Source organism: Belonocnema kinseyi, chromosome 5 (assembly GCF_010883055.1).
Source record: "Belonocnema kinseyi isolate 2016_QV_RU_SX_M_011 chromosome 5, B_treatae_v1, whole genome shotgun sequence".
Lineage (NCBI taxonomy): Eukaryota > Metazoa > Arthropoda > Insecta > Hymenoptera > Cynipidae > Belonocnema > Belonocnema kinseyi.
Window position 1 is genome coordinate 125,037,489 of NC_046661.1, and position 21,428 is coordinate 125,058,916.

Below are 21,428 nucleotides of genomic sequence, written 5' to 3' on the forward strand. Positions count from 1 at the left end.
TTAAAGATAACTTGAAAATTTAACTGTTTTCAAATTAAGTAATTACAACTTCAGAATTTTATACGTGAAAATTATGTAGATTAACATTTTATATTAAAAACATTAAACAATAAATACATTTTAAAAATCAACCTTTTAATTACAAGCTAAATTTTGAAAATGAAAAATTTGACGCCAATTAACCCAATAATATTAAATATAAAAAAATGTTCTCTATCAAGCCAGAAAAAAGTTAACATTTCGAATTAAGCTCAAGAAAACTTGAATAAATATAATTATGTGGTATTCTTCATATATTACAATTTTTTTCATTCTCATTTTATTTTTTATTCAAATTTGAAAACTCTGATTGCAGAAAAGCTCTGATGCTTTGATTTTGTATTTGGAAATTTAATTCATACATTAAAAAAATTTTCAGGTTTGAAGTTCTTAATTATTTTATTTTAATCGATATTCTATCATATTTTACGGCAAAGAAATCATCTTAAATAGTTTAAACAATTTTTGTAATTAAAAATATTAAAAATTTGTTATTTTTGATTTTTAAATTGTTTATGTTTCTAATATAATGAAATAAAAATTCATGAAGTAAAATTATTTTTTTATAGGAACTGCAGCCCTGATTGGTGCGCTAAGTTTGAACTGCATTGTGGGAATGGCCTTGATGCACCCAGTAGAGTGGCATTATAAAAAAAATAAAAAAAAGACAACTAGTGAAAAAATGGCCTTAATAAAACAAGAATCAATAGGAAATATAAGATTTTCTGGAGAATTTAAATTAATTAATGACCACTGGAAGCGTCGTTCCACTATTGACGTTATTCATCCCTCCATGAAATCGAACAGGTGGAATAGTCTCAGGAGTCTCAAAGAGGATGATTTTGAAAATAAGGTTTTTTTGCATTTTCAGAAGTATAATTCACCTTCTTTTAAACACATTTCATTCGCTGGAAAATTCTCTAAAATAATTTTTTTTACATAATTAAATAGCCCTTTTCGATCTTCCATATCTGACATCTTTCAAAAAATGGTTTAAACAATTCAGAAATAAATTACGATTCTTGAAAAATGATCTATTAGATTTTGCACTATAAGTTTTCCAGTGATTTTGTGACAAAATAATCTTTAAAAAATTTTAGAAAATTAAAAAAGTGGTAATGAAAAAGAAAATTTTATTGTATATTTACTATTTTACAAAATTGTTTTTCACAGTGTAAAAAAATAATTTTAAAAATGACATTTTTATGGCACTTCCTCACTTTTGAGCTGAAGGAAAAAAATGGTTGGAAACCTCGGAATTTCTAAATTAAGACAGCAATTTTTTTTAAGAGACACCAAATTTAACACAAGAAAAATTTATAATTATTTTTTATAGTCACGAAGGAAAAAATTTATATACAAAAAGTTTTCCATAATTTTTAAACTAATATGAATTTTTGTTTTATTTTAAACCAATTTTAATTTTCAAATTTTAAAGGATTTCGTAGCCTTAGAGAAAAACCCTTATAGGGGTTAAAGCTTCAATTTTTTAGTAAAACATTAACCTTTTGTTTAAAATTAATAATTTTTTGCTGAAATCTTTTTTGGATGAATTTTTTTTTAATTTGTCTTTTCAATTTAAAAATTCACATGTTTTAGTAGAATTTTCATTTTTCTTGTACAAAAATGCAACTGTTTGGTTGAAAATTTAACAATCTAATAAACAAGTTATACTTTTTCAGCAAAAATTTAACTATTTAGCAGGAAATTAACTTATTGTTTAAAATACTTATTTTAGTGTTCGAATTTGAACTGGAATCGATTTTGTAATTGAAAAATAAAAATTGTTTGGTAATAGTTTAAAATTGGTCCATGAATTCTTGGTTTTATTTTCAGAAATTCTAGAAATTAGAAATTTCGTCTTTCTTGAACAAAAATGTAACTGTTTGGTTAAAAATTCAAATAATTTTTTATGTTTGACCTTTTGATTTAATCATTCACCTGGTTTAGCAAAAATTTTGTCTTTCTTGGCTAAAAACTTAACTGTTCTGTTGAAAATTAAACTATTTTTTTAAGTCATACTTTTTGGTCGAAAATTCTACTGTTTTGTTAAAATTTTAACTAATTTTTGAACAATTTACTTTTTGTTACAAATTTATATATTGGTATTGAAAAATTAACTGAAATCTTTTCTGAATGAAATTTCAACTTAAAAAAAAAGTTTGTTGTTTTTTATCAAAAATTCATCTCTTATAAGAGAAATATCATATTTTTAAATAAAAAAGGAATTATTTGGTAGAGAATTAAACTATTTTTAAAAAATTCATCCTTTTTGGTTTAAACAATTCGTTCTTTGGGATTGAAAATTCTATTTTTTCGTAGAAACCTATTTTTTTAAATATTAATTTTGATCTTGAAAGGTAAACTGGAATCCTTTTCGGATAAAAATTCAACTATTTCGTGTAGAATTCAACCATTTTGTTAAAAAGTCCTTTCTAGTTTAAAATTCATCTTTTTGGATTGAAACTTAAATTTTTCTCGTGTAAACTTTTTTTTTCTTAACAAATTAATATTTTGATGTTAAAAAGTCGAACTGGAATCTTGTTTGGGTGAAAATTCAACTTGAAAACAATTTTTTAAAATAAAAATTTATCTGTTTTAAGAGAAATTTATTCGTTTTGGATAATAATTCAACTATTAGGCAATTTTTAGGCAGAGAATGCAACATATTATTAAAAAGTTATTGTTTTTGGTTAAAAATTCATCTTTCTGGATTAAAATTAAATTTTGTTCCTAAAAACTTATTTCATCTTTGAAAAATATATTTTTTGAACTTGAAAAGTAAACTGGAATATTTTTTGGATGAAAATGCAACTATTTAGAGGGGAATTCAACCATTTTGTTAAAAAGTCCTTTTTGGTTACAAATTCATCTGTTTTGATTAAAAATTAAATTTTTTTGTAGAAACTTATTTCATCTTTAAAAAATGTATTTTTTGATCTTGAAAAGTCAACTGAAATCTTTTTTGGATGAAAATTAAACTATTTTTTTGTTGTTGAAAATTTCTTTATTATTTTATTTATTATATATATAAATATTTACAAGTTTATCTGTTTTAAGAGTTTCATATTTTTTGATAAACAAGCAACTTTCTGGTAGAGAATTCAACAACTTTATTAACAAGTATTCCAATTTATTTAAAAATTCGTCTTTTTGCCTAGAAAATTCACTTTTTTCGTAAAAACCTAACTTTTTTAAAATACTTATTTTGATCTTGAAAGTTCAACTGAAATCTTTTTTTTTTGTTGACAAGTTCTTCTTTTTGGTCAAAAATTCATCTTTTTGGATTTAAAGTTAAATTTTTTTCGTACAAAATTATTTTTGTAAACAAATTCATATTTTGATGAATCTTTTTTGAATGAAAATTCTACTTACAAAAAAAATTGTTTTCAATAAAAATTTATCTGTTTTAAGGAAAATTTCATCTTTGTGGATGCAAATGCAACTATTTGGTGGAGAATTAAACTATTTTGTTCAAAGTTATTCTTTTTGGTTAAAAATTCATCTTTTTGGATTAAAAATTAAATTTTTTTCGTAGAAACTTATTTCATCTTCAGAAAATACATATTTTTATCTTGAAAAGTCAACTGGAATCTTTTTTGGATGAAAATTAAACTATTTTTTTTTTGTTGAAAATTTGTTTTTCATTTTATTCATTTTTTATTTATATCGTTTTATATTTTTTTTACAATTTAACCCGTTTTAAAAGTTTCATATTTTTAAATAATAAAGAAACTATTTGGTAGAGAATTCAACAACTTTGTTAAAAGTTCATCCAATTTGGTTAAAAATTGGTCTTTTTGGCTAGAAAATTCAATTTTTTCGTAGAAACTTATTTTTCTTATAAAATTCATATTTTGATCTTGAAAAGTCCAATTGGAATCTTTTTTGAATGAAAATTCAACTTCTTTTTTTCAAACAAAAATTCATATGTTTTAAGAGAATTTTCATCTTTTTGTAATAAAAATGCAACTATTTGTTATCAACTTCAACAATTTGGTTAAGAACTTTTCCTTTTTAGTGAAAAATTCGTCTTTTTTGATTGAATATTCAATTTTTTGTTGCAAAAACTTTTTCCTATTCAAAAATTTATTTTTTGATTGTGAAAAGCTCACTGAAATGTTTTCTGGATAAAAATTTGTTTGAAAATATGTTTTTTAAAAATAAAAATTCATCTTTTTTGAAAGAAAATTGATCTTTCTTGGAGAAAAGTGCAACTGTTTGTTTAAAATCAATATTTTTGCGTTGAAAAGGGTACTGAAATACTTTCTGGGTGAAAATTGCACGATTTAAGAAATAATTTTTTTTTAAATTCGTCTGTTTTAGGATTGAAGATTAATTTTTTTTTCGTAGAAACTTATTTCTTCTTTAAAAATTCAAATTTTGATCGTGAAAAGTCAACTAATATCTTTTTTTAAAAGAAAATTTAAATCTCTTTTTGAAAATTTATCTTTTTGATTTAAAAATTCATCATTTTTCGTAAAAATTAAATTTTTTAATGAAAATGCAATTTTTTGGTTAAAAATGTTCTTCTTTGCCTGAGCATTAAACTATTCTGTTTGAAAGATTTTTTTAAATCACTTTCTTAAGAAATAGTTTTTTTCATAGAAGATTAATATTTTCAGTTGAAAATTACTCTCTTTGCATGAAAGTTTAACTTTTTTAAATTAATATTTCTAAATTGAAAATTCAACTCATTTTGTAAAAGTTAAACTACATTGTTAAAGATTAATTTTTGGATTGAAGGCTTATTTGTTTGGATGAAAATTTAGCTGTTTAGTGAAAAAGCCCTTTCTTATTTAAAATTAATTTGTTGACTCAAAATGTAACTTTTCTATTTTTCTAAGATTGTTTTTTTCAGTTGAAAACTCTTGTTACTGGTGAAAAAAATTTTCTTGTTTTGAATTTTCGTTTTCGTTAGTGAAAAATACATCCGTTTCGTGAAAAATTAATTTTTTCTTTAAATTCGTATTTATTGTTTGAAAATTTAATTTTTGGAGATAAAATTAGTCTCTTGGCGTAAAGATTTAACAATTTAAATAAACTTTTTTTATCTCTTGAATGAAAAATCTTCATTTAATTGAAATTTGTCCTCTTGGTTTTAAGGTTTTTTCATTTTTTTAAATAAATTTCACCTTTATGATCAAATATAAACGACGACACTTTTTTGTTGATAAATTATTTTTTAGGTAAAAATCAAACTATTATGTTAAAAATTCAATTATTTTATTGCTGAATTAAGTATTTTGTTGAAAAGCCATCTTTTATTTTATTTCAAATTCATCAACCTATTTTAAATAAAAAATGTATTTTCTGCTATAAACGATGGCTTTTTGGCAAAATAATTGAATTTTGAACAAAATTTTTTAATTTTTTAAATAATAGTTGAATTTTCAACCTAAAAAGATACATTCCTCACAGAAAAGCATCATAGTTAATGTTTCATAAAGAATATAACATTTATATAAGAAAGAAATTATCTACAAAAATTAAATTTCGAAACCAAAAAAATGATTTTTTAGAAAAAAATGTCACCAAACCGATGCGTTTCTACTTTACAAAAATGAACTTTCAAACTAAGAAAGTTTTTTTTTTACCAAACAAAGAAAATTGTTAACTAAAAAGATCTTTAAAAAAAGGAAGAGTCAAATCTTCAGTTAAAAAATTAATTTTAAACCAAATAGGCTTTTCGACTAAATTTGCAACCAAAGATGCCTTTAATAAAAAATAAAAAATGTTTAAGAATGCAGTTTGACTTTTACTTAAGTAGTTTTTTTCATCTAAAAATATAAGACTTAAAAAAATTTTTTTCATCAAAGTGATTCAATTAAATCTTTCAAACAAAATATTTAAATACTCAAGCAGAGAAGGAAACTTTTTAACCAAAAAATGTCTTTTTGATTAAAAAAGAAATTGAATTTCCACTTAAGCAGATGAATTTTTGAATCAAAAAATAAATTTTCAAAAAAATAATGGAATTTTCTGTTAAAAACGACTTTGGTTGACTTTTCACAATTATTATATGATTTTTTAAACAAGAAATAAGTTTCGACGAAATAGTTTTGATTTTATCCAAAAAAATTAATTTCTCTTAAACAAGATGAATTTTTGTTTGAAAATTTTTGTGATAGTTGGATTTTCAGCCAAAAAAAGTTTCAGTTAACTTTTCAAGTCCAAATATGAATTTTTTTACAAAATGTTTAAATCCTCTATTAAATAGTTGAATTTTTATTTAAAAAAATTTAATTAGTACTTAAATAGATAAATTTTCAATAAAAAACGGCAAAATTTTTTTAAAAGTTAAACCAAAAAGTTGCACTTTTATTTAAGAAAGATGAAATTTCTTCTGAAAAGGATGAATTAAAAAAATGTTTAGAAAAATAATTAAATTTAGATCCAAAAAAATTTTCAGTTCACTTTCCAACACCAAAATAAGAATGGTAAACAATAAGTAAATTTTCTGCTGAACAGTAAATGTTTTAACCAAAAAGTATGACATTTTAGCTACATTTTTAAACAAACAATTGCATTTTTTCTAAGAAAAATGAAAATTCTTCGAAAACAGGTGAAATTTAAAATAAAAAAGACCAATCTTAAAAAAAATGTATTTTCTTCCAAAAAATATTTCACCACCAAAGTATGAATTTTAAACGAAACATTCTTCTCAGTTAAAAGTTGAATTTTTTACCCGAAAAGGTGCTTTTTTTAAAAAACCGTTGAAATTGCAACCAAAAAGTATGTCTTTTTTTAATAGTTAAATTTTGGACCAAATAATAATATTTATAACTAAAAATATAATCCTTATTAGAAAGATTTTGCGAATTTGAAAAAATTACGTACATGAGTGAAGGACTCCTCCCCCTACCGTAAAAAATAGTAATGAAATATCCCCCCCCCCCCTTTAGTTGTTACGTAATAAAAATACGGTCCCTCAATGATCAAGGATTTTGAAAATTAACTTCCCAGGAACCCTGAAAAATAACCTAGAGAAATATTTCTGGAAATTAAAAATTACGTACAATAATAGGTGGGGGGAGGGGGGTAGAAAATTTTTGCTACGGTTTGTTACATGGAGGAGAGGTTTTTAGAGAGGGGCTATTATCCGTTATGTAATTTAAGTACGGCCTTATAGGGGAAGTAGGTGCAGTTATGGAAAATTAATTGAAGATAAATAGAAGTGTGGGGAAGTAAGTGATGATAGAGTAGGTGAAAATATGAAAGAAGTGGTGAAAAAAGGAGGGGGGGGGGTTAAGGGAGGAGACATGACTTGTAAAGGAGTAGGAGTAGTAAGGCGAGATTATGAAAGGAGAAATAAGAGCAGAAAGGTTAGGAGAAATGAGGGAAAGTAAGAGGAGGGAATGTAGGGTAGGTTAGGTGATGAAAAATTATGGAAGGAGAATGAGAGGAAAAGAGAAGAGTATTAAAGTGGGAAAGTAAGAGCATTGCTGGAAAATAAGGGGAGGATAAGTACGTAAACTGAGTGGACACGAAGGAAAGTAAAAGGTGGGAAAGGAGAGAAAGAAATCAGGGGAAAGCACGGGATGGCAAGTAAGTGAAAGTGAAGATAAGTGACCGGCTCATAAGTAGGGTAAGTAAGGGAAATGTGGATAGGAAAAGCAGGGGAAAAAAGTATGGGAAGTAGGCAAAAAAGAGTAGCGGATGTGAGAGGATATGAGAAGAGGAAAAATAAAAGAAAGGAGAGTAAATTAAGAATATGAAAGTTGGGAAAGTGGGGAAAAATTAAGGTAGGGAATGTATAGGAAATTGAAGAAATGAAGAGGAGAGGAAGTAAATAAAAGAATGGAAGGGAAAGTCAGAAACGTTAAGAAAAGTGAGGGGAATAAAACTAGAGAAAGTTAAGAAAAGAACTTTCGAATTAGAATAAGTGAGAAGAAATTATGGGAAAAGAGAGGTAGGGCAGTAGAGTAAGGGAAGTTAGGGAAATTATAGGAGGGGAAGTAATGTATTATGACAGGAAAATGTGTAAGGGAAGTAAGGGAAATAAGGTTGGGAGAGTAGGGAAAATAAGCACAAGAAAAGTAGGGGACGTGAGAGGAAATGAGGAGAGGTAAAGTAGAGGCAGTGAGGTAAAACCATATAAGAGTAATTAAGAGAAATGAGAAGAATGAGGATGATCGAAAGTGAAGAAAATAATAAAAGAGGGAGTAGGTGAAGAGAGTCAAAATTAAGGGAAATGGTAAGAGGAGTAGTAGATAATGGAATATATAAAAAATCATGGAAAATTACAGGAGAGGTTGATAATGAAAATTAAAGAAAATAGTGGGGAAAGGGAAATATAGAATTGTTAGTACAGGAAAGTGAGTGGAAATGAAGGAAGAGATGTGAAAGAGATATAGGGAAGTAGAAAAAATAATTGGAAGTGAGGATAGGTAGTACTGGTTAATAAGGAAAAAAGTGAAATTTCGGGAGGAGTGGTAGGGAAAAAGAAAGATGAGAGCGGGAGAGAGGAGAGGGAATAGAGAGGGGCAAGTGGATAGGATAAAAGGTACCCGGGAAATGGGAAAGGGGACAGGGAAAGGGAAATGGAAAGTAAGGGGAAAGGTGACAGGAGAAAGGGAAAGGGGACAGGGAAGGGGAATCCGACAGGTGTGGGGAAAGGGGCAAAGGGGAAGAGTAAAATTTAACAGTGGAAAGGGAAAGGTGGAAATTGGAAAGTGGAAAGGGAAAAGTAGAGTAGGAACAGGTTAAGAAAAGGTGAGGAACTAAAAATGTAAAAAGGGAGATATATTTTGTTGGGGTTAGGGGAATATAGGGGGAGAAGGGGTAGGAAAGTACAGGAGGGTCAGATTTTAGCGGCTCAATGAACTTCTTAATAGGCTACGAAATCCTTTTTTATAGGCGCGCGGTTTTTACTTTTACTCATTTTTTTTTAAACTTCAGACAGAATTATCGGGATCACTAACCAATGTGGAATCAGGAAATATTCGAAGGAGGGCTAATACCATAACCCACAAGCATGAAAGTGTTGCTAAAATAGTCACAGAAGCACTTTCATCTTCGAGTTTAGCAAATTTAAGGATGCCGGTCGGTTTCGATAATTTAAATAATGCTGAAGCTCGAGTGAAAACGAAGATTTTCGAGAAACCAAAAAATTTTGAATTGAAAATTTTGGAAAAAACGAAAGAAATGGACACATTAGGGGAAAATGAAAAATTTAACAGTACTGAAAAATTAAGAGAAAAGGATAATTTAACCAATAGTGAAGAAATGAAACTAGAAAAGAAAAAGGGGTGAGTATTCAATATGGTAGCCCTAAAAAACTAAAAATCTAATTTTCCAACGGAATTTTTTTGTTATTTGAAATATTATGTTTTTACCTATACCTAAAACAGAACACACAAAAAATTCTAAAATTTTTGCGCCTGTAGAATAAATTTCAAAACTTTTAAAAACATTCCGTAACCCCTATAACTATTTCAAAAATTAAAGAAAAAAGCAGTAAGTTTCTTCCACCTCCCAAAAATGCAGAAATTTACTAAAAAATGCATGGGTCTGAAACGACCCACGATAACCGGATCGGGTTAATTTTGAAACGACACCCTGGTATTTAAAAATCTTATTTTTCCTGTTATTTAATTTTTTAAATTTTTAATTAGGCATAAGTGGAGTTTTTCAGACGTAATAGATATGACTTTGATGAAGGATCGTGCATTTATCAACACGTGTCTTGGAATAAGTTTTGTATTTGCGAGCGACTTCACTTTTAGTTCACTTTTGCCCCTGATGATGATCAAATATGGATACACTCAGGGTGATGCTGCTTTAGCCATCACTGTGGGAGCCACTGCTGAACTTGTATCAAAAATTCTCCTGGCCATCTTCACTCTAATTGTGGGCGCAAGGCCAAAAAAATTATTCTTCTTTGCGATGATATGCATGGCCCTTGCGAAAATTGGTAAATAAAAACATTACTCATTTTTCCAAGAATGCTTGAAATTTCTTGCGAATGTCTGAGCAACTCCTCAAATGTCTGAAAATGTCAGATTATGTCTGAAACGCGTCTGAAAGTAATTTTAAACTTCTGCAGAAATTGGTAAACAAAAATATAAATGCCTTCAATTTTTTGAAAAATGTCTGAAGATGTCTGAATATGTCTGAACTGTGTCTACAAGTAGTTTGAAGCTTCTGTAAAAATCAGTAGAAAAAAAATTGATCCGTCCAATTTACTAAAAAATGTCTTAAAACTGTCTAAAATTAAGAGAAAAATTCTCTAAAAGTAAAAAAAAAACTTTGAATGTCTGAAAAGTCTGAAAGTGCCTGTATATATCTGAAACTTGCCGAAAAGCAGTGCTCAGCTTTTAAAGAAATCAGTTAACAATAAAATATAAATGCCTTTAATTGTCTGAAAAATGTCTGAAAATGTATGAGTATGTCTGAACTCTGTCTAAATGTTGTGTGAAACTTTTGCAAAAATCGGTTAAGATTAAAGTATTAATGCCTTAAATTTGACAAAAACTGTCTGAAAATATCTGAACCTGTCTGAATATGACTTGAAATAGTGTTGAACTCTTCCAAAATTGGTAAACAATGAAGTATAAATGCCTTTATTTTTCTAAAAATTGTCTGAAAATGTCTGAATATGACAGAAGACTGCTTAAAAGTAGTTTGAAACTTCTGAAAAAATTGGTAAAGATTAAATATTAATGCCTTACATTTTTCTCAAATGTCTGAAAATGTCAGATTATGTCTCCAACCAACCAACTGTGTCTAAAAGTACTTTGAAACTTCTGAAAAAATCGGTAAACAATCAAATATTTATACCTCCAATTTACTGAAAAATGTCTTAAAAGTGTCTAAAAGCCTGCATATGTCTGAAAATTGTCTTCAAGCAGTGTTAAACTTCTGTAAAAATCAGTAAACAATCAAATATAAATGCCTTGAAATTTTTTGAATGTCTAAAAATGTCTGAATATGTCTGAATAGTTCAGAACAGTGCTTACAAGTAGTGTGAAACTTCTAAAAAAATCAGTCAAGAATCAAAATAAATGCCTTTAATTTTACGAAAAATGTCTGAAAATGTCTGAGTATGTCTGAACATCTCCAATTTACTGAATCGTGTCTGAAAATGTTTCAAAAGTGTCTGTAAATAGCATGAAAATTCTATGAAATTTGGAATAACAATGAATGTCTGAAATGGATGCATATGTCTCAGCTCTGTATAAAAATAGTGTGAAACTTCCACAAAAATCAGTAAAAATAAAATATTATTGCATAGAATTTTCTAAAAAATGTCTGAATATGTCTGAATATCACTGAACAGTGCTTAAAAGAAGTGTGAAACTTTTTCAAAAAACGGTGAAAAATAAAATATCAATGGTTTAGATTTTCCGAAAAATGTCTGAAAATGTCTGATTATTTCTAAAACATGTCTGAAATTAGTGTAAAACTTTTGCAAAAAATTAGTAAACAATGAAGTATAAATGCCTTCAATTCTCAAAAAATGCCTGAAAATGTCTGGATATGTCTGAACTTTGTCTGAAAGCAGTATTAAACTTCTGCAAAAATCGGTGAACAATAACATATAAATTCCTTTAATTTTTTGAAAACAGATCTGGAAATATCTGAATATGTCTGAATAGTGCTTATAATTACTCTGAAACTTTTGAAAAAATCAATAAACAATTAAATATTAATTCCTTAAATTTTCCGAAAAACGTCTGAATATGTCTGAATATGTCTGAACAGTGCTGAAAAGAAGTGTGAAACTTTTTCAAAAAACGGTGCAGAATAAAATATCAATGGTTTAGATTTTCCGAAAAATGTCTGAAAATGTCTGATTATTTCTAAAACAGGTCTGAAATTAGTGTAAAACTTTTGCAAAAATTAGTAAAAAATGAAGTATAAATGTCTTCAATTTTCAAAAAATACCTGAAAATGTCTGGATATGTCTGAACTTTGTCTGAAAACAGTGTTAAACTTCTGCAAAAATCGGTGAAAAATAACATATAAATTCCTTTAATTTTTTGAAAACAGATCTGGAAATAGCTGAATATGTCTGAACAGTGCTTATAATTACTCTGAAACTTTTGAAAAAATCGATAAACAATTAAATATTAATGCCCTGAATTTTCCGAAAAACGTCTGAAAATGTCTAAGTATGTCTGAATATGTCTAAAAAGAGGGTTCAACTTCTGCCTAAGTGTAGTGTGAAAATTCTGCAAAAATTATTAAGCAATAAAAGAGAAATGCCTCTATTTACATGAAAATTGTCTAAAAATGTCTGAAAATATTCGGACTGTTTCTCAATGTAATATAAAATATTGCAAAAATCTGTGAGCGATAAAATGTGAATGCCTTCAATTTTCTGGAAAATGTCAGAAAATGTTTTAAAAGCGTCTAAAAGTAGCATGAAAATCATTTAAAAGTTGAAAAAACTATGAATATCTGAAAAAAATTAAAGTACCTCTATATGCCTGAAACATGTCTGAAAGTATTGTGGAGCTTCTGCAAAAAATGGTAAACAATAAAACATAAATGTCTTCAATTTTCTGAAAAATGTCTGAAAATGTCTATATATGTCTGAGCTGTGTCTAAAAGTAGTGTCAAACTTCTGCAAAAAATGTTAAAAAATAAAATATTAATGCCTTGAAGTTTCCTAGAAATGTCTGAAAATATCAGAATATGTCTGCGGCAGGTCTGAAAGTAGTGCAGAACTTTTGAAAAAATCGACAAACAGTAAAATATTTATACCTCGAATTTACTCAGAACTTTCTGGAAATGTGTTATAAATGTTTAAAAGTAGCATTAAAGTTCTCTAAAAGTTGAAAGAAGTTATAAATTTCTGAAATATTTGAAAATTGTCTGAGTGTGAAACTTCTGCAAATATTGGGAAACAACAAAATAAAAATACCTTCAATTTGCTCAAAAATGTCTGCAAATGTCTGAATATGTCTAAACATTGCCTAAAAGTAAAATGGAACTTCTGCAAAACTCGGTGAGGAATGAAATATGAATTTCTTGAATTTTCTGATACATGTCTGAAAATGTTTTAAAAGTGTATAAAAGTACCATAAAAATTCTTTCCAAGTTGGATAAACTATGAATTTCTGAAAAGTCTGAAGCTGCCTCAACATGTCTGAAAGTGTCCGAAATTATTTTGAAAGTTCTGTAAAAATTGTTAAGCAATCAAATATAAATGTCTTCAATGTAAGGAAAATTGTCTGACAATGTCTAAATATGGCTGAACTTTGTCTAAAAGTATTTAGAACTTTTGCAAAAATCGGTGAACAATAAAATGATTATTCCAAAAATTTTCGAAAAAATTCTGGAAATGCCTTAAGTGTGTCTGAAAGCAGCTTCGAACTTCTCTGAAAGTTAAAAAAAATTATGAATGTCTGCAATGTCTGAAAAAGCCTGAATATTTCTGTAACGTTTCTGAAAGTAGTGTTAAACTTTTTTCAAAAATTGGTCATGAATGAAGTATAAATGTCTTCAATTTTTTTTTAATTTCTGAAAATGTCTGAAACGTGTCTGAAAATAGGATAATGCTTCTATAAATTCGTTGAAAAGTAAACTATGCACCCATAAAACAATCTGAGAATGTTTGAATATTGCCTCAACTCTGTTTGAAAGTTGCATTACACGTATTAATTAATCGGTAAGCAATAAAAATGAAATTTCTCAAAAATATCTGAAACGCCTAAAAGATGGTAAAAGATAAACTGTATGACTAACTGAAATGATTAGATAACGTCGGAAAAGTGTCTGAAAATGTCTAAAAAATGTCTGAAAATATTGAAAAACTTGTTTAAAACTTTGTAAAAGAATAAACCATAAATTCCTGAAATGATTTAAGAATGTCTGAAAGTTCTGAAAACATGTCACTAGGTAAAATATCTAAGAAATGTTCCAAGTATGTCCAACAGCATTCTGAATTCTAAAACGCGATTCTAAAACCAAATTTTGAAAAATATCTGAAAGACGGCTGAATATAAAATACAAAAATAACCTGTCTCTTGTTTCATAGATTTTTCAAAAAGTTATGGAAAATGTCTAAAATGTGTCCGAAAGTAGCATAAATTTGTGTAAAAAGCTGTAAAAAAAAACTATAAATTCCTGAAATAATTTAAGAATGTCTGCAAATGTTTGGAATGTGCCTGCAAATAGTGTAAAAACTTTTGTGAAAGTCATTAAAGAAAATTCTGAGAAAATCCTGGGTTTGTGTAAAAATATTTGAAAGTAATAATATCCTCTGAACACACACACACACACACATGTATATATGATGCCTGAAACGTTTCTGAAAGTAACCTGAATTCTAAAACGCATCTTTCAAAAATACTTGAATTTTTCTTATACTGTCTAAAAGCTGCGTGAAAATTGTCTGAAAGGGTTATAATGAAGTCTGAAAATTATTCGATAACATTTTACAAACATCTGAGAATGTCTGAAAGTTTTCTTATAATATAATAGAACAATAATCAGCATCTTCTTTCATAGAAATTTCAAAAAGTTCTGAAAAATGCCTAAGAAATATCAGAAACTTCTGAAAATATCCAAAAGTTGTCTGAAAGTCTTCTAAAATTTGTCTCATCTCTAGAATCATTTTCCGTAATTTTCATCATTACCTTTCGTCAAAATTGATTTAAAATATTCTACAGTAAAAATTCTGAAACTTGTCTGATAATCAGCCAAACGATTTTAACATTCATTGGAATGTCTAAAATAATTTTGTCTAATTTTTTCTGCAACTTTAGCTTAAAATCGTAAATAGCCTTTTCCGGAAGAAAGATCTAAAATATTTCTGATACTCAGACAACAATTTAGACTCGAAAATATTAAAAAAATAATATTCTTTTTTCAGGATTCTATTATTTGGAACATACGATGATGGGTTTAATAACTATGGTGGCAGCAATTGGTATGGTGAGATCATGGCTAATGGTACCCCAACCTTTGGTGGTAGTGGAAAATCTCAGTGTTGATAAATTTGCTGCAGCCTATGGTGTTTTTGCCATAATTAGTGGAGCAATTTCCATAATATTTGGACCAGTTGTAGGCAAGTAAAAATTAAAAAGAATGCTCATGGTAATTTTTTCTTAAACTTAATCTTTCTTTGAAATATTAGTCCAAGTTATTGCCACTACATTCCCCTTCTCACTTCCCCTAGTTCCGCTCTCCTCAATTTCCTGAGTTGTGAGCTGTGAGTTGTGGATTGTGAGTTGTGAGCTGTAAGTTAAGAGTTGTGGGTTGTGATTTTCGGGTTCTTAGTTGTGAGCTGAGAACAGTGAGTAGTGAGTAGTGATTTAACTGCTTTGCGAGTTGTAAGTTACGAGTTGCCTGATCTGCAAGCTGTAAGTTGACTAAGCCGTGAGTTGCTTAAGCTTCAGGAAGTGAGTTGTCTGAGTGTCGAGTTATGATTTATTTCATTTGTGAGTTGTGAGTTGCCTGAGTTGTTAGTTTCGAGTTGCGACTTGGAAATTGGGAGTTGAAACTTATTAACTATCAGTTATTGCTTCTAGTTGTTATTTGCCTGAATTGTGAATTAATTTAGCTTTGAGGTATGAGTTGTCTGAGTTGTAAGTTGCATGAGTTGTGAGTTGCTTGAAAAGCTGGTTCCGAGCGGTGAGATGTCTGATTTATGAGATGCGAGTTGCATGAGATGTGAGTTTCCCGAGTTTCAAGATGTCTAGGTTGTGAGTTGTGAGTTGCTCGGATAGCAAATTATGATTGTTGAGTTGCAAGATGTGAGTCGCCTGATTTGCAACTTGCCTGACTTGTGAGTTGTGAGTTTCTCGCGCTGTAAATGGCTAATTATTAGCTGTGAGTCTTAAGTTTTGAATTGTCATCTGCCTGAATTGCGAGTTGATTAAACTTTGTGGTGTGAGTTGCATGAGTTGCGAGTTGCCTGAGTGACCAATACCGAGTTGTGAGTTGTCTGAGTTTCTAGTTGTCTGACTTGTGAGTTAATTGAGTTGTGAGTAGTGATTTTTGAGCTGTGAGTTGCCTGAGTTGTCAGTTGTGATTTATGACAGAAAAGCAAAATAAAAAGAAACTAATATTAAATTTTTTAAATTCAGGTTTTATCAAAGACTGGACTGACAGTTTTGACCTTTGCCAGTTGGTATTAGTGGGCTTGAACGTACTTTTTATCGTCCCTTGGGGAATGGAATTTTTGACCGAATATACAGTCTCAAAAAAAGATAAAAAACCACTCAGCGAATCGAGAACAGTATGAATTATCAGCTTTTATTTATTGATAAGGATGAAGATAACAAATGTCTGAAAAATTCTACGATAAAGTGAAGTGACCAGTATTTTATAATAGTCAAATTTGTAATAAATATACAATATACAATGTAATCAAAAATCAAAAATGTAATATAGTGTAATATAGTAAACTAAATAATTTAAACTTTATCCCTTAGTATATTTATTTATAATAATATAATTATCCATGGTATTATTTATATATATATATATATACACGTGTTTAAAATGTAAAAATAAACCAGAGTATAAGGCAGATAAAAAAATTATTGTATTTCTACTCAATCTGCAATGACAACATTCCTATTAAGTTACTTTATGTTAATTAGGATTAGTGTTTGAAATAATTATTTAAACTTTCTTTACATTTTTAAAATGTTTACATAAGATAATAATGAATTATAGTTAGCAGTATAATAAATAATTAGAAATAGCACAATAAATTATTTTTTTAATTTTATTTAATAACAATTAAAAATAATATAAAGAATTGTTATAAATAATTTAAAAAATTAAATTTGTTATTTTTGAATTAAACTTGAAGGAACGATGTAGGAATGTTAAAAATTTATGAATTTTTTTTCAAGTTTGTTTTCTTTTCTCATGCATTGAAAAGTGCAACTTTATTGTAACAATTATTTCAAAGATTAACTTTTGATTCGAGGTTCGAGTTTTATTCTAAAGCCATCAGACCTTTTTAGGATGATGTCAACCTGCAATTTGAAGTCCTTTTCTGTCAAGTTCGAAAGGATTTTGTAGTTTCTCAAAACCGTCGAGATTAACACTTTCAACTTCAGCATGGCATATTTTCTTCCCACACAGGATCTGTGAAAAATAAATGTATTTAATTTTCAGACTGAAAAAAATTGTCTAAAAACTGAAAAGTCTGTGCCTGAAAGTTGTCTGAAATCTTTATGAAAGTTATTAGACAGAATTTAGCAACGCATTTAAAATTTTGGCAATTTCTGAAAAAAACTGAAAAGTCTGAAAAGTCTAAAAGATGTCAAAAATATATCTGAAAGATGTCCGAACATTCGATTAAATATGTAATGAAAGTTATTCAATATAAAGCTTATTAAAATAAGTATTTAAAAATGTCTGAAAGCGCAAAAAAGTCTAAAAGCATTCTTTAAGTCTCTGAAAATCGTTTGAAAATTGTCTAAAAAAATTCTAAAATTTGAAATATTAAAAATATCTGAAAAATTTGTTCTGTATATACTACATAATATCTACATTTCTGAAACTTGCTCGAAATATTTCTGAAAGTTATTTGATAAAATTCTACCATACGTTAAAAATTTCTGAAACTTTAGAAAGATGTCTGAAAACTTTAAGTGATAATCTACAAAAGTGGTTTGTTACAAAATATCTGCATTTACTAAGTTTGTCTGAAATGTTTTTAAAAGTTATTTGAAAAAATTCTACAATACATTAAAAATGTCTGAAATGTCTGAAATATTTTTGAAAATTCTCAGAAATATTCTACAAAATTAATTATATTCTACGAAATATCTAAACTTCTGCAAGTTGTATGAAATATTTGCAGACCTACTTGATAAAATTCTATTAGATTAAAAATTTCTGAAAAGACTAAAAAATCTTAAATATGTCTGAAATATTTTAGGAATATGATACGAAAGCTTTTCGATAAAGCATATTGAACAAAATTAAATGCATTAATGTCTGAAAGGAATTAAAAGTCTGAAAAATTCCTAAAAATTTGAAGAAATATTTTATGAGAGTAATTTATTAAAGCATATTGAAAAACTAAAAAAAATGTCTGAAATTTAATAAAAGCCTGAAAATAATAAAGAAGTCCTGTAAAAGAAAGTGGTCTGAAAAATTATCTGAGACACCTGCGAAAATTGTTTGATACATTATACAAAATATCCAAATTTCTTCAAGTTGTCTGAAATATTTGTGAAAGTTATTTGAAACAATTCTCCAACATATTAAAAATGTTTGAAAAGTCGGAAAGACATTTAAAAATGTTAAGAAATATTATGTGGAAGTAATTGGTTAAAGTAAATTAAAAAGTCTGAAAATATGTAAATTTATGTAAGTTTTCTGAAATTACTTGTAAATTTAAATGATAAAATTCTAACATATAAAAAGTTTCTTAAAAATCAAAAAATTCTGAACTTTCTGTGAAAGTTAACTGAAAAACTTCTGCATAATATTCAAAATGTCTGAATAGTCTCTAAGGTCTAAAATATGTCTGAAAATTTTTAGAAATCATCGGTAAAATTCATTCGATAAAGGTTCTTACAGACATATATGAAAAGCAATCTCTGAAAGTCAAGATATGTCCGACAATATTCTGAAAATTTCTGAAACTGGTCTGAAACTTTTCTGAAACATCTGCGAAATTTTTTTAATGTATTCTACAAAATATCTGGATTTCTGCCAGTTATCTGAGCTATTTGTGAAAGTTATTTGAAAAACATCTACAAAATATTCAAAATGTCTGAAAAGTCTCAAAAGTTTGAATCATGTCTGCAAATTTTCAGAAATGTGTTAAAAAATTAATTCGATAAAGCACAGATAAAAATATCCAAAGAAATTTCTAAAAGTTAAGAAGTGTCGGAAAGATTCTCGAAATCTCTGAAACTGTTCTGAAAATGTTTTGTAATATTGGCGAGATATGTTGGAAAATATTTGAGACCTCAAAGTTGTCTGAACTATCTGTGAAAGTTATTTGAAAAAATTCTGCATTATATTCGAAATGTCTGAAAAGTGGGCAAAGTCTGAAATATTCCCGAAATATCTAAAACTAGTCTGAAAATTTTTTAAGCATCTTTAAAATTTGCTTTATACATTCTACAACATATCTCAATTTTCTAAAGTTGTCTGAAATATTTGTGAAAATTCTTTGAAAAAATTTACAACATATTCAAAATGTCTGAAGAGTTTGCAAAGTCTAAAAAATATCTGACAATGTTCAGAAATATTTTATCAAATGAATTTGATAAAGGATATTAAAAAATATGTGTAAAGAAATGTCTGAAGGTCAAGAAAGGCCTGAAAATATTCCTGAAATTACTAAAACTAGTCTGAAGATTTTCCTGAACATCAGTCAAATTTTCTTTGTGTATTCTACAAAATATCTAAATTACATAAAGTTGTCTGAACTATTTGTTAAAGTTGTTGAAAAAAACTCTGCAACCTATTGAAACAGTTTAAAGAGTCTGAAAAGTCTGAAAAATATCTGAAAATTTTCAGAAATATCATATAAAATTAATTTATTAAAGGGTATTGAAAAAATATACTAACCAATGTTTGAATGTTACGATATGTCTAAAAATATCGAAGTTTTTCAACATTTTTAGAACAATGTGTGAAAATGTATGGAAAAAATTCTAAAAAATATTTAAAATATTTAACGGATCTGCAAAGTCTGAAATATGCTTCTAACTTTTCAGAAATATTTTCTAAAATTAATTGAGTAAAGTATATTCAATAAGGATCCTAAGCATTGTCTGAAAATTAAGAAATGTCTGCAAATATTCTGGAAATTTTTTGAACCTTGTCTGAAAATTTTCTGAAATATCTGTGAAATTTGTTATATGTATATTCTACAACATATCGAAATTCCTCAAAGTTGTCTGCACTATTTGTAAAAATGATAGGAAAAGTTTTTACAACTTATTCAAAATGTCTGAAGAGTCTGCAAAGTCTGAAAATATACAGAAATACTTAATAAAATAAATTTTGATAAAGAAAATTAATAAATGTGTAAAGAAATGTCTGAAGGTCAAGAAATGCCTGAAAACGTTCCCGAAATTACTGAAACAATTCTGAAAATGGTCTTAAACATCTGTATAATTTGCTGTATATATTCTATAAAATATCTAAATTTCATAATTTTGTCTGAAATAGTTGTGAGAGTTATTTGAGATAAGTCTAAAACAGAACGAAAATCAAGAGTTTGCGAAGTCTGAAAAATGTCTAAAACTTTTTAGAAATATTTTGTAAAATTAATTGGATAAAAGATATTTAAAAAATATCCTAAGCAACGTCTGAAAGTTAATAAATCTCTGAAAATATTCTGGAAATCTCTGAAAATCGTCTGAAAATTTTCTTAAATACCTTTCAAATTTCTTTTATATATTTTACAATTTATCGAAATTTCTCAAAGTTGTCTGAACTATTTGTGAAAATTATTTGAAAAAATTCCACAACATATTTAAAATTTTTAAAGAGTCTGCAAAGTCTGAAAAACGACTGAAAATTTTCAGAAATAGTTATAAAATTAATTTGATCAAGTATTTGAAAAAATGTGCCTAAACAGTTTGCAAAGTCTTAAAAATGTCTAAAAATGCTTAGCAATATTTTATAAAATTAATTTGATAAAGAATATTCAAAAAATATCCCAAGCAATGTCTGAAAGTTGTGAAATGTTTAAAAATTTTCTCGGAATCTCTGGAAATTGATCTGAAAATGTTTTGAAACATCTTTAAAATTTGTTTGTTATATTCTACAATATATCAAAATTTCTCAAAGCTGTCTGAAATATTTTTGACAGTTATTTGAAATCAATCTACAACCTATTGAAAATGTCTGAAGAGTTTGTAAAGTCTTAAAATTGTCTCAAAATTGACAGAAATATTTTATTAAGAGTCTGCAAAGTCTGAAAAATGTCTGAAAATATACATAAATATTTTATAAAATTAATTTGAGAACGAAGATTAGATAAATATGCAAAGAATTTTCTGAAAGTTAAGAAATACAATCATTTTCGAAATGTCTGAATCTGGTCTGAAAATTATCTGAAATATTTGCTAAATTTAGTTCATTATTTTAAAAAGTATCTTAATTTCTTAAAGTTGTCTATTCTTTAAAATACCTTGAAGTTTTTTAACCCTGATATTTAAAAAAATCTTTATTAATTATTATTATTATCATTTATAAAAAATTAAATTACTAACCTCGGTCCAGCACTGAATGGAATGTATGAATAATAATGCCTATTTTGCATTTTTTCAGGCAGGAAATTGTCAGGATCAAAAACTTCCGGATTGGGGTAGTATTCATCCAATCGATGAACTTTGAAGGGTGGAATAATAACTGTGCATCCCTCAGGAAGAACATAGTCTCCAGAAACTAAAAAAAGTATTTTTTTATTGAAATCAAAATGTAAAAAGTTAGAAAAAAATAAA

The 21,428-nt window shown here is 27.2% G+C and overlaps 2 protein-coding genes across 2 annotated transcripts in view; one reads left to right on the plus strand and one right to left on the minus strand.

The window, feature by feature from the left end:
- Nucleotides 1-16,375, plus strand: part of LOC117172597 — a 31,072-nt gene extending 14,697 nt beyond the window's left edge. The window contains exons 5-9 of the mRNA XM_033360683.1: nt 609-892; nt 8,941-9,290; nt 9,657-9,955; nt 14,864-15,058; nt 16,080-16,375. Of these exons, the coding sequence (XP_033216574.1) occupies nt 609-892; nt 8,941-9,290; nt 9,657-9,955; nt 14,864-15,058; nt 16,080-16,237 (1,286 nt within the window). The 3' untranslated portion in view covers nt 16,238-16,375. The remainder of the gene's footprint in view (nt 1-608; nt 893-8,940; nt 9,291-9,656; nt 9,956-14,863; nt 15,059-16,079) is intronic.
- Nucleotides 16,376-16,827: 452 nt separating this feature from the next.
- Nucleotides 16,828-21,428, minus strand: part of LOC117172377 (cytochrome P450 4g15-like) — a 37,702-nt gene continuing 33,101 nt past the window's right edge. Inside the window, exons 8-9 of the mRNA XM_033360235.1 lie at nt 21,198-21,372; nt 16,828-17,094 (exon numbers count right to left, since the gene is read on the minus strand). Of these exons, the coding sequence (XP_033216126.1) occupies nt 16,917-17,094; nt 21,198-21,372 (353 nt within the window). The 3' untranslated portion in view covers nt 16,828-16,916. The remainder of the gene's footprint in view (nt 17,095-21,197; nt 21,373-21,428) is intronic.